The sequence below is a fragment of the Thrips palmi genome, unplaced genomic scaffold, assembly GCF_012932325.1.
Source record: "Thrips palmi isolate BJ-2018 unplaced genomic scaffold, TpBJ-2018v1 HiC_scaffold_4, whole genome shotgun sequence".
NCBI lineage: Eukaryota > Metazoa > Arthropoda > Insecta > Thysanoptera > Thripidae > Thrips > Thrips palmi.
This window is the reverse complement of record NW_023144631.1, coordinates 6,743,387-6,759,118: the sequence shown is the minus strand read 5'-3', so window position 1 is coordinate 6,759,118 and position 15,732 is coordinate 6,743,387. Positions and strand designations below refer to the sequence as shown.

General features: G+C 64.6%; 1 protein-coding gene across 6 annotated transcripts; it reads right to left on the bottom strand.

Annotated features, from left to right (window-relative positions):
• Positions 1-392: 392 nt before the first annotated feature.
• On the bottom strand, positions 393-15,662 carry LOC117649105 (G protein-activated inward rectifier potassium channel 3-like). Of its 6 annotated transcripts, none has more exons than XM_034391549.1 (7): positions 15,287-15,662; positions 10,362-10,776; positions 8,768-9,081; positions 2,386-2,833; positions 2,007-2,314; positions 1,535-1,830; positions 393-1,211 (listed from the first exon to the last, which is right to left on the bottom strand). In XM_034391549.1, the coding sequence occupies exons 2-7, from the start codon at positions 10,656-10,658 to the stop codon at positions 1,111-1,113; spliced, it is 1,764 nt and encodes a 587-aa protein (XP_034247440.1). In that variant the 5' UTR covers positions 10,659-10,776; positions 15,287-15,662; the 3' UTR covers positions 393-1,110. The 6 variants fall into 6 exon arrangements, with proteins under 6 accessions (XP_034247440.1, XP_034247439.1, XP_034247441.1 ...); XM_034391548.1 differs by lacking the exon at positions 15,287-15,662 and adding an exon at positions 14,515-14,665; XM_034391550.1 differs by lacking the exon at positions 15,287-15,662 and adding an exon at positions 14,043-14,057.
• Between the last annotated feature and the right edge of the window lie 70 nt (positions 15,663-15,732).

The following is a 15,732-nucleotide window of genomic DNA, read 5'->3' as shown; positions in this document are numbered from 1 at the left end:
CTGCGAGCCCCCTCCTCGACGTGTTCTGGCTGCGCGGCTGCGTGGCTGCTAGACGGGCATTGTGTTTGACTTTTGTGGTACGACCACAAAGAGCTCGACGTTGTGATCGCCAGTTTAGCAGCCGGGGAGCCACGCAGTCAACTGAAACCAAAAGAATGTCAACTCGGGGCCACCAATAAAGTGTACAAAGCCATCCATTTCTGAAAAAAATAACCGTGTGTGTAATTCGATCTCCTTCATGTCTCCTCCAAATTTCGCCGCAACACATTCCTTAGAAACGAACAAGAAGTAAATACGGGACAGTAGTGTAGGCAATTTACCGTCGTTTCGACAGGCTTCGCATTGTTAAGCAAGGGCTCAGTAGTTTTGGGCTAATAAAGAACACTTGGAAATAAAATGGTTCCTCACAAAAATTTCTTATTTTTTCCACACAAACACATTTAAATATTTGTCGTACAAATCAACGAAACTCTTACAGGCAAAGAAACATTTTCTCAATTACAGATAGTGTCTTTCTAGAGTACGAGGTCGTTACACTCTACTTATCTACATCATCAGCAACATTCATTAATATAATATGTAGTATTATAAATATATCTAAAATAGAGATTTATATATAAATATTTGAATTCACTTGTTCCCTAACTCACAGTATTATCCTCCGCTCGGCGGAAGGTACTTGTTCTTTTTATCGCGTCACTAATTGCTACGAATTATCACATCACCAGTCGGCGAGCCACTCGCCCGCGCGTTGCCGGGCTGCGGGCTGCGCTCGAGGCAGCCTCTCCCGCGCCGCGTTGCTAGGCAACCGCGATCGGCACCCGGAAAGGAACCCGACCAAAATAACAGGTAGAATGTACAAGTAGTTATTCACTAGCCAGTCTTTGCAGAGGAATCGGACAAACGAAAGTAGTCCGTGGGGAAACACTTGGAATGTGCAGAACAACGACATCGCTCGCACACTAGGCGGCTCACCGGCCGCGTCGTCTCGTCACGCTGCTTCGATACTCCGCGTCGGCCGGGACGCCATGGGGCCGTCGGCACGGGGCCGGCGCTACCCCGCGCGTGGATCGCTGGGCCGTGGCACGGCAGCCTCGCAGCCTCGCAGCCTCACAGGCTGACGAGGGTGTTGTTGGAGTTGGGGAGCGCCACGGCCAGCATGTTGGGGTCCGCGGCGTTCGTCCCGGAGGGCGACGTGTCCGTTGGAGAATCTGTCAACGCAGAGAAAAAGGAATAGTGGACCACTATGGAAGGTCGTCTGCGCTACATGCACTACGTGCGACAGGAAGCACTCCATGCCGCATGGCTTGGCAGACTAAAAAGGCTAAAAAGCGGAAGGCAGCGCGGGGAAGTACGAACGTGCGGCGGCCATCGAGAATCTAGCTAGGCATGGATCCAACACTTTAATGTTACTTTTGCCTTTGCCGCCGTACTTCCCAGCGATGCGCGGCGCTGCGGTGCTCTTACCGTGCAGGGTTGCTAGGCTACGTGCTGTGCGTGCTGCACTACGACTAGGCCATGGTCCAGTCCTCACCGGGCAGCGCGGCGTGGTGGCGGTGGAAGGCGGCCAGGTCCTTGGCGGAGCACAGCGGCGTGTCCACGGCCGTGGTGCAGTGGAACAGGCTGTAGTCCACCTGGTAGCCGTGCCGCTCCCGGCAGTACGTCACCATGGGCGTGAACCTGTGGCCCCACAAGATCTCCACGGGCAGGTACGACGACCGCGCCTGCGTCGTCTGCGAGGTGGTCTCGATGGTGCCCTCCAGGATGACGACGATCTCGAACTTCTCGTGCATCATGTCCACGGCAGACATGTTCCACAGCGGGCTGGCGCTGCGTGGGCGGGAACAGCGGGTCCATCGGTCAACAGGAGTCGCTTTGGCGCTGTCCCTCTCGCACTCATGGGGCGCCCCGCACGGGTGCGAGAGAGACAGCGGCAGAACGACTCTGCGGCATCGCTCGGCTGGCCGCGCTGGCCGTTCATCAAGCTGACGGCCGGGTGCACTCACCTGTCGATCTTGTGCACCACGACGGTGGGCCAGATGAAGAACAGGTCGGAGCCGCAGTCGTCCGCCGAGAGGGTGAGCTCGTGCTGGAAGGGCGCCAGGGTCTCGCCCTCCTGCGTGGTCTTGGTGCGGATGAGCTGCGCGCGGATGCTGGCGCCCACAATGTGGGACTTGCGCATGTCGCCCACGCGGAACATGAGGCACAGCTCGCCGTCGCGCACGCAGATGACGGCCTGCCGCGAGAACAGCAGCGTCTGCGTGCGCTTCTTGGGCCGCGACAGCTTGGCGAACACGATGCCCGTCATGAAGGCCTGCAACGAGGATGGGCTGAGCAAAGGGCCGAAGGGTGCGGTGGTCCGGCAGGCCGGCCTCAGCGACTCACCTGGATCATGACGCCCACGATGCTCTGCAGGCACATGACGAAGATGGCCTCGGGGCACTCCTCCGTGGTGGCGCGGCCGCCGTATCCGATGGTGTGCTGCGTCTCCACCGAGAAGAGGAAGCACGACCCGAAGTCGTGGATGTTGGCGACGCAAGGGTGCCAGCCCTTCTCCTCCTGCATCTCGGGCAGGTGCTCCACCTCCAGGTCGCCGTGCGTGAAGGCGATGAGCCACCAGATCAGGGCGAACGTGAGCCAGGACAGGAAGAAGGACAGCGAGAACACGAGCAGCGTCCAGCGCCACTGCACGTCCACGAGCGTCGTGAAGATGTCCTGCAGGAAGCGGAGGTTCATGTTGGAGATCTTGCTCTGCAGCACGTTGCACTCGCCATTCTTGAGCACGGCGCGCCGCCGCAGTCTCCGTTGCGAACTAGGGTAGCGCCCGCTGCGGCTGCGAACACAAATGCAAACGTGCTTTCAAATCTTTTCCCGCCAAGCCTGGGTGCTTTTGGGCGTTTTGGCGGTGGAGCCGTCATCATTGTCACTGCGCTTTTGTCTGCTTTTGCCTTGCTCTCCGCGTGCCGACGATCAGCGGCGACGCGGAGCACGGCGCAATCCAGATCGGGGAGCGATGCGAGCCGGGCCACGCCCCCATCACGCCGCATCCGGCTGTAAACGAGTAGCAGTGGCTGTGTGTGTGTGGATGAAAACAAAGGTGTCCTTAATTGCGGCTGAGGACGGCAAATGGCGGAGCCGGAAAGAGGTATCCATGGGCAATGGGCCTGTCAGGCTTGTGCTGGCTGCCGGCCGGGTATTGCCGGGTATTGCTGTCGCAGTAAAGATTGGCGGTCCAGGCCGGCCAGCCTCGTCACGCCACGCCGGCAGTCCGGCCGGCCGCACGCGCGTGTCAACAGTGGCGTGCGTGCGCTGCACGCCCCTGCACGCCCCGCGGCCCGCCAGCCCGCCTGAGCCAGTCGGCGCGGCGAAGCAGCGAAGCGGGTGAAGCACTCTGACTTGGACTTCCGGGCTGGAAATAGACGAATAGACACGCAGATTCGGATTTGTCCGGCAGCCGCACCTGAGTGTGTGTTTGTGTGTGTCTGTGTTGGAGGACGGCCCTTCTGCCGGCCAGTGGGACTCACAGTGTGCTCGGCTTGCGCGTGCTGCGCGTGCGTGGCGTGCGTGGCGTGCGCGGTCGCGAACTACCGGCCCGCAGCTCGATGCCGCCGGCCTGGAAGCGCGCCTTCTTGGCCGCGGTGGGGCCCGCGGGGTCCGCGGCCTGGGCCTCCACGTCCACGTCCTGCGCCATCGCCATGCTCATCGCCATGCTCATCGCGGTGCCCGCGGGGACGGACTGCGCGGCCCGCGGCCTTGGGGGCCTTGTCGGGCTGCCCCTGGGAGGTCACCGCGATGCGACGGTTATCGCGGTACAGCGTTCGCGTTATCGAACTGACGGCGCACATCGCGTCACCGCCTTGCGAGTCGCCTCGCCCGCCGCTACTCGCGCAGGGCGCGGGCGTGGCGCAGGCGTGGCGCAGGCGTGAGCGCGCTGGCGAACCGGCGCTCCCCGTCCGATCCGCTTGGGAGGCTGCGACATCGGCTACGCCACTGGGCGGCAGAGCGACGGCACGGCACGGCCGAGCGACCCGCCTATTGGCCACCAATGTTGCTGTTGTCCAGGCCAATCTGGGCTTCGGCACAAAGGCTGCGCTCCCTCTGAAGCCCATGCCGCAGGCGGGAGTCCTCGGGCTTCGGGCGGGTTAGGTTTAGCAGTGTGCCAAACCCGCACGCCGCCATGGGACTTCCCTGCGCGGCGACTCGCAGTGGCGGCCATCGAGGGGCACGAGGAGCGCGGCGAGACACTCGTCGGGCGGCCGTCGCGTGGATTGAGTGCTTCCGACTAGAGTCCGGCCGGGCGTCACACGTGACTGGCGTGACACGGCGTGACTCGGCGTGACGCCACACGCGTGGCGTTCAAACAGCACGCGACAGTGGCGTGGCGCCGCGGGCCTACATGTGATGGGATGGACGTATCAAAATGATACCAGACGTCAGCTGCTTAGGGGGGCAACTTTAAGCCAGGATGCAGTGGCGCCTGTAAATAGGACCCGGGGATGGGAGGTAGGGATCCTACCTTAACGTGTGGGGATCGCAAAAGGTCAATGACTTGAGGATGGCTCTTAAACTTTCCCCAGAGTTACTTCGATTGTATTGTTGTTTGTTTGGCTCTGGAAATATATACGACTCATCCGACCTAATTGCACACTTGCAAAACACAGGACGCCGACAGGTGCGCGCACTGAGAACACAGTTTTTAAGAGTGCCTGTCATTTTCTCAAGATAGTGGCGTCCTTTGGTCTGCAGAGCTTGTTGCAGTCGCTGTCACAGCTCATGAAGTTAAATATGGACTCATCTCCTTCCCTCCTCACCCCTTCCCCCCTTGCTAGGCCCCTTGGCGGGAGGGAAGCTTGAATGGCCACCGTGATGAAGGTTTAAAGCTTCCGACTGCCTTGCCCTCCACACACGTGTGCCTTGCTATGCCCAGCCGGCCCGGCCTTCCCTCGAGTCGAGACGGCGCCCCGCGCGTGCCGTCCCGCGCTGCCCCCGAGACTCTGTCTCTCTCGCACCTATACGGAACGGCCCATGAGTGCGAGAGAGACAGAGCGACGAAAACGACTCCGTGGCGGCGCGTTGCGGCGCAGGAAACGCCCAATTCCGCAAACGAATGCCGAGGTACTCCCGGGGCACCGTGACGCCGCACTCTGGACTCGGCCACTCCGCGGCCTGGACGCCGCCAACGCCGCCAACGCCGCCAACACGGAGATAAGGACGGTGTGAGGGCCGGCCAAGGCGAGACGGTCCTCGGCACTTGTCCTCCGTCCTCGCCACTGCAGCCTTCGACGCGTGCGGCCGGCATGCGTGAAGCCGTGAGGCGGTTGCACGACGCGAACGATCAAAGACCCTCCGCGAGACGATTAGAAAGAAAACAGTTCGCTATCGCGATGCAGCCGGCCAGTCGGAGACAGTGCCCTGCGATCCGATATCTCGCCGGCCGGCCTTTGTCACATTCTATTTCGGCCTGGACATCCTCGTCCACTCGAAGGGTTTCAAGGGCTCGCCGGCGCCCTTGAGAGCACCGGCACTGCAAGGCACTGCACTGCGGCGAAGCGGCTCAAGCACTACGAGTACCTTTTGCTGGACGAGTACGACAGCTGGGACACGACGCTGGTGGGGGAGTTGGCATCGCCGACGCCCCAGGTCCCCGTCGACGGGTCCTGGACCAGGATGGGGCTGACGGCGGCGCCGTTCTTGAAGTTGGCGTGGATGAGGTGCATGGCCTCGTCGGGGCTGCCGCGCTCGGCTCCCGGAGGGCTGGCGCGGCGCAACGCCGACGCCCCGGACGCCGTGCCCGAGGCCATCATGGTGACCTGCACGACGGGGCCGGGGCCGCGCAGCGGCAGCAGTCGCCGTGAAGAGTCCGAGTCCATGGTGGTGGAGGCCTTCGCGGAGGATCAAGGCATATTGGGCGACGACGGCGACGACGCCCCGGCCTCGGACAGCCCCACGACGGCGTGGTCTTCGCGGCGGCGCTCCTCAGTGGCGGCGTGCGCGACGACGTCCTTGGTGTCCGGCCCGTGCGAGTCCCTCCCCATGTCCCGCGGGAGTGAGGTCCTGTCCGTCCTGCGCGGCCCTGCACTGCCCGCCTCACCCCGCCTCACCCCGCCCCGCCTCTCTCCGCCCCGCCCCACCCCGCCGCCGCTCCCCGCCGGTGCGCTAATAGGCTCACAATGATAGCAGATTAGCCAGCAAGCAGCCGGCCCGCCCGGTGCCACCAGGCTGCGTCCTGCGTCCTGGGTCCTGGGTCCCTGGCCGACCTAGCCGGTCCGGTCCGCGACCCAGGCTCTTCTTTCCGCCCGGCAACGCACCCGACACACGCGCCACACTCGCGTCACACACGCGTTACACACGCGTTACAAACGCGTCACACACGTGCCTCACCCGCGTCACACACACGTCACACACGTGTCACACACGCCTCACGCACGCGTCACACACACGTCACACACGCGTCAAACACGCCACACGCTGCCGCGCACTTGGTGGTGTGCCGTCGTCGACATGGTCGCGCTGACTGGCTGAGGGGCTTCGACGGCGACGGGCACACGGCACACCGCGACGCGCGCGGCTGCACTGCCGACGACACACCATGAGTTGCAGCGTTGTGATTATTTGGCGACAGCCTGGCTGGCCTAGCCCAGCCTTCCTCGTGGAGGTGAGTGTGGCCCAGTGTGGCCGGCCAGGCCACTCGGCGGCGAGGCGGCTTGGCGGCGGATGGCCAGCATGCCCAGTGTTGTGATGTCACTTGACAGCGGGCCGGGCGTGCCGCGTGCCGGGCCACTTGCTGCAGCCCGCAGGCCGCGGCCACGGTCTGCAGGACCACCAGTGCACCACCATTCTGCCTGGCGACCGCCATGGCGTGCGGCAGGGCCGGGCGACGCTCGCGGTCTGTGACTCATCTCGCAATGTCACTGTTAGTTCGCGCTCCCGGCGGTTCCGGAACCGGGCCGCGTTGCCGCCTTGCCCGGGGCCTGCACCGTGCACCACCACTGCTAATCGCCGAAAAGAAAAAGGCATTACTTTGGTGCGGACGGGGAAGGAAGACGAGACGCGGACAACGAGCGGCCGGTCGGATCGTCGGGCGGTGTGCAGTTTGCGCGGGGCGGGGCGGGGCGGGGCGTGGCCGGCGAAGTGGCACGTCGCAAAGCGAAACACTTGAGGCCGCCGCGGGGCCGCGGCCGGCGGGAGGGATTAGAGTTAGCGGGGCTTACGGGTGATCGCGTGTTGATAGCGAAACGGCCCATTTCGCGCTCCTTGCGGTGGCCGAGTGGGAGGGGGGGGGGGGGTGATTGCCCGCCGCCTCTTTGCGCGAGGAAACCGATGCCGGCCGAGTCAACGGCCCAACGCACTCGGCCTACAAGACGGCGGCGGGCGGGGGAGCGCCTTACCAGGGCTGGGTAGGCAACCCGGTGGACACGGGTGCGCCGTTGCGGGGCGATGGCCTACCCAGCCAGGCGCTCCAACCCTCCATGAACTTGAACTTCCTCCCCCTCCCCCTCCCCCTCTCCCAAACCACTAGTAGTGGCGGCGCCCCGGATACACTGCTCGGCACTGACCAGCGCACCGCGCCGCGCGCTGCCTCAGCAGTGCTGGTGTAGTGCGCACGCGGCAAGGCGGCATGGCGGCGACCTTGTGGGCCGGGGTCTGTTTTGCCGCGGTTCGCCGAAAAGAGGGACAGAAGCGAGACGTGACGCGGCCAGGTCGCGCCGCGTCGATGTAGAGCACGCCACTTTGTCGAACCGCTGACGACGACGCCTCGCGACGCCTTCTGCTCCGCTGCAGTGGCGGGGCGGGGCGCGGCGAGACGACCTTGCCGGCGGCGGCGGGAGCAGAGCAGCCACACCGGCCACGCGTCGCATTAGCGCGCCGGCACTTGCCGTGCATTCGCCGCGCTGTTCAGTGGCCGCGCTCAACGCCCTGGCACCCGGTGGCTCATCTAGTTAGGAAGTCGCTAACTGGGTAGCGTTTTGTACCGTCCACGCTGGCGGCCTGGGTTCGGTTCGACTCCCACTGCGGCCGACCGCTGCGTTTCTTTATTTCTTTTGCTTTTATTTACGCGTGTGAGTGTCAAGGGTGCGATCTTGTCTCAGGCAGGAGCCGGGTGCACTGGCGGCGGGGCGGAGCGTGGCGGAGCGTGGCGGAGCTAGTCCCGGGCACCGGGACGACGGGACGACGGGGGTCGTGGTGGCGAGTAGCACGCGGCCGACGAGTGTCCTGCGCCTGGCGCCTCGTTAGCGCCGCCACGCGATGCCGTGTGTTTGTGCGGGGATGGCGTGGATGTTTGGCTGTGCAAAAGAAGAAACCCCCAAAGGACCCGACTCGGCGCGTTGTCCTTGCGCGGCGCCCTCAGGGAGGGAATCGTCTTGACCAGACAATCATGGATATGTAAACTCAGACTGTATGCCTCACTCAGATAGGCCGGCCAGCCGGTAAACCAGCCGTAAATCAACGTCAAAAGTGACGCCGCATATTTCAGAGAAAACCGTCGTAATGGACTTCGTCATGAGGAATGGCCGAACGGAATGACGATTATGGACTGAGAAACCAAAGCAGACGGCCGGCGTAAATCTTTGCCGGGCGACACCGGGGGCAGGGGGCGAGGCGTCAACAGTGCCACGACAAACACGCGAAGAAGCACGGCGAAGCACGGCGAAGCACGGCGAAGCACGGCGAAGCACGGCGAAGCACGGCGAAGCACGGCGAAGCACGGCGAAGCACGCCACTCCGGAGCGGTTCGTCAACGACGTCCTCGAGGCGCCTTTCCTACCTGCCGTCGCTGCTGACGGGCTTGGCGTTGAGCACGCTGCTGTTGGTGGACACGCGGAACAGCTTGGTGGGCTCGGCGCCGGGCTGGGTCACCACCAGCGGCGAGTCGAGCAGCAGCGACGTGGCGGAGGCGGGGGCGGCGTGCAGGTACAGGCGCTGCAGGTGCGTCTGGGGCACCAGGCGGTGGCCGCGCTCCGGGTACGCCAGCAGCCCCGGCGGCGACAGCAGCGCCGAGTACTCGGGGGCCTTGCCGTCAGGCCCCGCGCCGAAGTGGATGCCCTCGTCCTCGTCCTCGTCGTCCTCCTCCAGCTCCACCTGGGGGCAGTGAGACAGTGTCGGTGCTCATCGTTTGTCCGACCTTCTGCAGGGCAATCCAAAGACATTTTAACACAAAATGTATTCAGAGTTACAGAAGTAAAATCAACACCTTAAAGAAAATTTCAGCGAAAGAGGGCACCCCGGCGAACCGGCCCTCTTCCCCGCTGGCTTGGTGGACCAGTGGTTCCCCCATCTCATCACAGGAGCAACCTCAGAGTTAAACCGCAGTGGCCCCGTCATTGGTCACGTCAACTGTGATGTGGAGGAGTCCTCTCATAGTAGGCCAGGCTGCCACCTTTCCCAGTAGTCGGGTTTCGTTCCCGGCCCCCTTCCCACTCAGGGGCCATGCTACTGGTACTCAGGAGTCTGCGTCACCCTGCCCAGCAGCGGAACCACTGGGCTATGAGAGGCACACTGAACGCCGGCCGATTTGGTTCACTTGAACCCCCTTCTTGCGATGCAAGCTTGGTCAAAATGTTCGACACCGTACTGGGTATCGAACCCCGGACCCCGCAATCGGGAACCGACGCCTCTACGCTCTCGGCCACCACGGCCCATGGAAGACGCTGTGCGAAGGGGAGCCTTTGAAGCTGCTGGTCCGAACCATATAGTAAGACAAAAAGAGCTGGAAGCTGGTATTCGATCGCTCGATCCGAGTATAGGATTCAGACATCTCTACACATTCGGCCACCGCAGCTCACCGGGTGAGCCGAGTGGCGCAACGGGTCCAAACCGCATCGGGAAAGCCGCTCCTAAAATGTAAAGAAATGCTGGGATTTGAACCCTAGACCCTGGAAGTGCGGGTCGACGACGCCTCTGCGCGCTCAGCTGCCGCTCATTATAGAGAATATGCCACAGGTCCCACTCCTGGCTCCACACTGTGGCATCCCGAGGAAATCATGATCACGCGCAGGGGCTAGGCGAGACAAAAATCCCACTCTAGTTTAAATCCGTACAAATAAGGCAGCGGCCCTGGTGGCGCTGCAGAGGCGTCCGTTGGGCTGCCTACTCGCGCGGCGCTCTGGGGTGCCGGCAGTTGGTTGTCCTCGCGTGCGGTCGGCTTGTCGTGCTCGCGTGCGCTCCGTGACCAACAAGTGGGCCAGCGTGGCCGACTGCCAACTGGCGTGCGGGCCGCGGCGCCGCCCCGTGGCGTGGAGCGGCGAGGAGCATGCCCGCGTTTCCATGCTGGCACACTCGGACAAGTGCCGCGCGGCGCACCGACTCATTGAAAGGCGGCCACGCCGTCGACGGGCTGGGCCGCGTGCCGCGTCGCGTACCTCGTCGTTGTCGTCGATGTAGCGGTCCGGGGCGTCGCTGAAGGCGTCTCCGTCGAGGTGCCTGTTCTCGCCGGCCAGCGCGTCGCCGTGGTGGTGGTGGCCGTGGTCCAGGGCCGCCAGCGGCTCGGCCTCGCAGCAGCTCGACGGCGCCGTGCTCGTCCTGGAGGGCCCCGACGGCTCTGGGGTGCCCAGGGTCAGCGAGATGGACGGCACGACGCGCGGGTCCGTCGGCGCTGGCTCGTCGGCCGGGGGCTGCGCCGCACTGCGCTGCGCCCCACTGGGCTGCATCTGGTGCATGTTGGCCTGCAGCGCGCGGCGTGGACTGTCAGCTGAAGGCGTCGTCGACTCGCGTTAGCATGGCGTCGTTCCTCGGCGAGTCAATGCAGCGGCGCTGCGTTCGCCCGGCGCATCTCGTCTGCAAAAAGAGGAAAAACCGTTTAACGCGAAGAATGGGTGACGACTCACGGGGCTGGCTGCGGCGCTGCCGCGGCGCCGCCGTGCCCCTCCGTGACCCCTGTCCGTCTGGCCTTCACGCGCGCCCCGGGGCCCAAGTCCCCCACCTTGCAGTCCTGGCCGGCCCCGCCTCGCCCTGCCGGTACCGGGCCAGGGCAGCGGCGCGGCAGCCCAGATGGGCCGGTGTCAAACCGAGAATTGGTGCCTTCCTGCCGTCGGGGTCCTGGGTCCTGCCGGTCCTGCCGCGCCGGCACGATGCCGTCGGGGCCCGGCCGCCCGGCCCCAGCACCAGGCCGCCAGTCAGCGGCCCAACCTGCGCCACGAGGCAATAACCTCAACGGGTGCAGCGCCAGGATGACAGCATCCAGAGGGCCTTCTTGACGTGGGCCGGGTTGTGTGCGTTGCGGCTGGAAAGGTAACCACGCGGGGAAACGAAGCTCCGAGACTTCGAGTTCCTGTCACCTAACGCGCGTGGCGCTCGAACTAGGTCTCGGCCCCTCGAGGATGGCCTCGACCGACGGCTGCAGTGGCCCTGCGAAGAGGCCGTCTCCTTGGCGGCCTCGACGTCGACGCCGTCCTCGGCCAGGATCACGCCGAGGTGCCAAGTGAATTGGTCCATCGTCACGTGAGCGGGGACGTGGCCGTGCAAATGCCGGGAAGAGAGACGTGACGCGCCGGCACGTCTGATAAGCAGCATCCCCGCTATCGCACCGAGGCGGGGCGGGGTGGGGCGGGGCGGGGCGGGGCGCGCCCGCAGGTACCGCGCTCACCTGCAGCACAGCCTGCTTGCCTTCGCACCGGCTCACCTTCCATTCGGGAATGAATTTGATGCAAACAAACGCACGGCCGCGGCACGCTGGCACGGTGGTGGCACGGTGCCATGCGGGGAAGTCCTTGCTCGGCGCGTGACCGCGCGCAGCCTGCAGCGTGCAGCACTACAGTGGCGTAGCAGGACCCGCCTCGAAGGACCATAGACCGTCCAGGGGGAGCGGAGGCTGAAGCTGTCCCGGCTGCCCCCTCCCCCTCCACTAGTATTTAAACCCGCGGTCCGCACGGCGGACGCTTCGTCCATCCAAGCCAAGTCAGCCCGGAAGGAGATCATGTTCCCCACAAATGAACGTCACTTGGTCCGCGCGGCTGTCCGTCGGCCCGTGGTCTACTCTGGCAGATAGCCTGCGTCCGTCGAAAGGCGTACCTTGGTGTCCCGGCGACCGCACCGCCATCCGCCGTCCTCCAGCGCTGCGAGGAAAGCGATGTGTTCGGAGACTTGGAATGGAGAACAACACCCGCACGCAAACTAACACACACACACTGACGCACACACACAGACGCGCACGTCACCGCCTTGTTGGTCACGGCTTCGCGGCTTCGCGGCGCCGGCACGATGTCGAATGGCGCGCTCGGTTCGAGAGCTTCGAGAGGGGCGTCGACGGCGGCGTTGGCGCGCGGCGGAGGTGGCGGCTGCGACTGAGGTCCTCCTGGGGGTCCGCGGCGCGGTGCGGTGCGGCGCGGGGGCAAGGGCCTCGTCCTGCTGCAGCGCGCGGCTGCGGCTCCTCCACTGGAGCCATGCGAAGCAATGCGAAGCCAGCGAGGCAAAGCAAGACGCCAAGGCGGTTCGAGGCTGGGCCGCCCGGGCCGCCCGGCCCCGCCGCAGGGCACCGCGGGCCTCGGTGTAGTCCTGCGCCTCGCCTGCGCCTTGCCTGCGCCTTGCCTGCGCCGCATCCACGACTCACGGCACGGGCAAGTTCCTCACGACGGCGAGGCACGGCGCGCCACGCACACTCTCCCGCCACGCCGCGGCAGCCGCGGCCACGCCCTGACCTGGGCGCTACGATGCAGAGCCAGCCGCGCCCCCCGCCCCTCCGCGGGGCCGGGGCCGCCGGGGCCGCCGGGGCCGTAGCGCACGCTCGGTGGAAATCCGGTCCGCCGTCTTCGTCGAAGTCGATGAGGAAACAGAGAGAGACGGAGACAGAGGAAGGCGGAAGAGGCCGGACTCGCCTGCAAAGCCTGCAGCACTCGCGCTGTGTTGGTGGAGGACTGGACTCACAGTGGTCGCGCAACGAGTGGAGTGGATACTGCCTTTCCCGCTTTTTTCCAGTCTCGCCCTCACCACTGCTGTCCTGCCGGCATGTTTGTGACCCTGTCGGCCGCCGGGCTGCTGGTCCTGCCGGGTCCTGCCCCTTCGCCTTCACCATCGCCGGGCCGGCGCCGTGTTATAATGCAAACGTCGTGAGGCAAACGTCACAGGCACGCGCCGCGCCGCCATGTCCGTCTCTGTCGCGCCGCCCGTCAGCGGCGTGCTGGCTCGCGCGTGCGAGAGAGACGGCTGCCCCGCCGCGCTCCGCGCCCCGCACGTGACCCCGCCGCCGTATTTGCCTGCGAGAGCACTGGTAGCTGTTTGGACAGACGATACGCTGTGACATTGCGGTGGAGGGGAGGACTGAGGACCTCATCACGAGGCGCGGCGCGAGCCTGTACTCGTACAATGTAATGTAGGCCGCGGGGGCACATTCGCCTGCAGCCTTCGTCGCCCTGTCTCTGTCGCACTCACGGGGCGTGCCAGGGGTGAGAGAGAGACAGATTCTTCGCCCGCAGGCTGCAGGTGTCTTTGTCAAGACTCCTGTTGTTGTCCGTGCGCGGGACTTGCAGTGGCCAGCCTGTCCGCTGCGACGCATGCTCGGCAAGACAAAAGCTCTATTCCGAGCGGCTTCTGCCCTGCCGGCTTTTGAATGGCTGAGGCCGAGGCGATATTGAATCTGACCGCCACCGCCGCGACCACGACGTCGACGACGACGGGGCTGCGGGCGCGACCGTGAATACGCTACCGTGCTTTCGGCTCCGTGGTGGAGCGACGCCACTCCGCGGCCCCACGACCGACAACAGGTCCCAGCAGTGCCGAGCCGTGCCGAGCACTGAGGAGGCAGCGGACAATGCTGCAACGAGAATACGACGTGACCTGGCTTCAAATGTATTACCGCTAATTGAGGGAGGACGGCGGGTATCGAACCTCGAACCCGCGAGTCCGGCGCGGCGCGGCAGCCCCCGTACTTCTCGCCCACTCTGCACGTGGTTGTCACGCAGGACACACTCCGCGCTCGGGTACTTTTGGGTCCGCCTGTAACTGGTTCCACCCGCAGCCACCCATGGAACACCACTCCCAGCTCGAGGTCCTTGGGCGGAATCTTCGTCGGACGTCCCAAGTCCCGATCGGGCGAGGCGTTGACTCACCGAATTCACCAGGAGCAGAGGAGCGGTCCGGGAATTCCGGGTACCCGACGAGGGGCCTCGCCGGAGCTGAGCCTCGCCGCCGCACTGGCCTGCAGCGTGCGACGTGCAACCCGAGTATACCGTGCGGCCCGTGCAGCCGGGCCGGGAGCTGGCTTCGCGCTCCTCGCTTCGCGCCGCAGGTATCCATATCATTTTCATCTGTCTCTGCATGGGCCATGGGCGGCCATGGGCCGTGTCGGGCCGCACTGCAGTGCACTGGGCCGCGCACCAGGCTGCATCGGACTGCACTGCTGCAGGTGGCAGGTCCCACCAGGAGGACCATCTCGAGGGTGGAGCATGGCAACGACGGCATCCACGGCCGTCAAATGGCGCACAACGTCGCTCTGTCTCTCTCGCACTAACACGAGACGCGCCACGAGGGCGTATGAGACAGGCCGGCGATGCTGAATCAGTCGGCAGGTCAGCGACTTACCTGTTGCTTCCCTCCGCCGCGGCTTCACTCTGACCCAACCCTCTCGGGCACTCCAGGACCGGGACGACGCCGAGGACGACGCCGAGGGCAGCGCGGTGGCGGCAGTCCCGCGTCGAACTCGATGGGGCCCTGCGCCACGCCACGCCAGCCTCATCCAGCGAGCCCCAACAGGGAACAGTGGCGGGGCAGACAAGTGGCAGAGCGGCCCAGCGGGCGGGGTGGGGCGGGGCGGGGTGGGGCGGGGGACGCCGAGGACCTCCTTGCCTGCAGCAGCCACTCCATGGGGTCCAGGCCGGTCCAGGCGCAGGAGGCGCGGGAGAGGACTTGAGGCTCAGGGCCTGCAGCAGTGCAGCACGCTGCAGCAGGTGGGCAGAGACAAGCGTCTCGCGGGTGGGCTGGGCGCGTGGTCGTCGCGGTGGCGATACCCCGCGCCCTACCGCTTTATCTTTCAATAAAACGGCGACACGGACCGCGCCGCCATGGAGTGGGCGTGCCGCGTGCCGGTGCCGATACCCCCCGCGCTAGTGGGAGAGAGAACCGGACGGGAGAGGGAACCATAACGGCACTCATATGACGGCCTAGCGTTTTCGTCCGCCTCGCTCTGTTCTCTCTATCCGCGTCAGCGCGGCGCTGCGCGGCGCCCGGCTGCGTCACGCTTTGAACCCGCAGTTGTGCTTCGCGTGAACACACTGTGTGTTTGCCGTTTGCTTTGGGGCAAACGTGACGGCGGGGATTTGAACCGGCCTGGCGCGGCCTGGCCGTGTTGACTAACCTGCCGAGGTGTACCAAGTGACGCGGCCGCCGGCTGGCCCAGGACTCCATCCTTATTGACTGCCCAGCCGGCTGCCGCTCCGCTGCAGTGTACAGGATACGGTCGCGCCGATCCAGGACGATTTAGGGCCGCCGTTCAAAAGGCTGCTGCTGCGTTCTGGGTTTAGCTCCCAAGCCCGTTCTCGGTGCACTTGGGAGAAGCACTTGGGGGAAGTGGACGGTGGATCTATTGGCGACGAGGCTGAGGCTGGTCGCGAGTTGTTTCTCGCCCCTCTCTCTGGTTGCTCCGATTCGATTCCCAACGGGATCTAATTTTTATGGTTTTTCTTAGCAGTGAACTGGTTGTGTTTATCTTTTTCTGCGAGTTACTGCTGATAGTCTCGTAAAAGTGATTGTTTGTTTAGCGGGGTTCAAAACTTTAGCTCATTTACATTCTTGAGCTAGAGG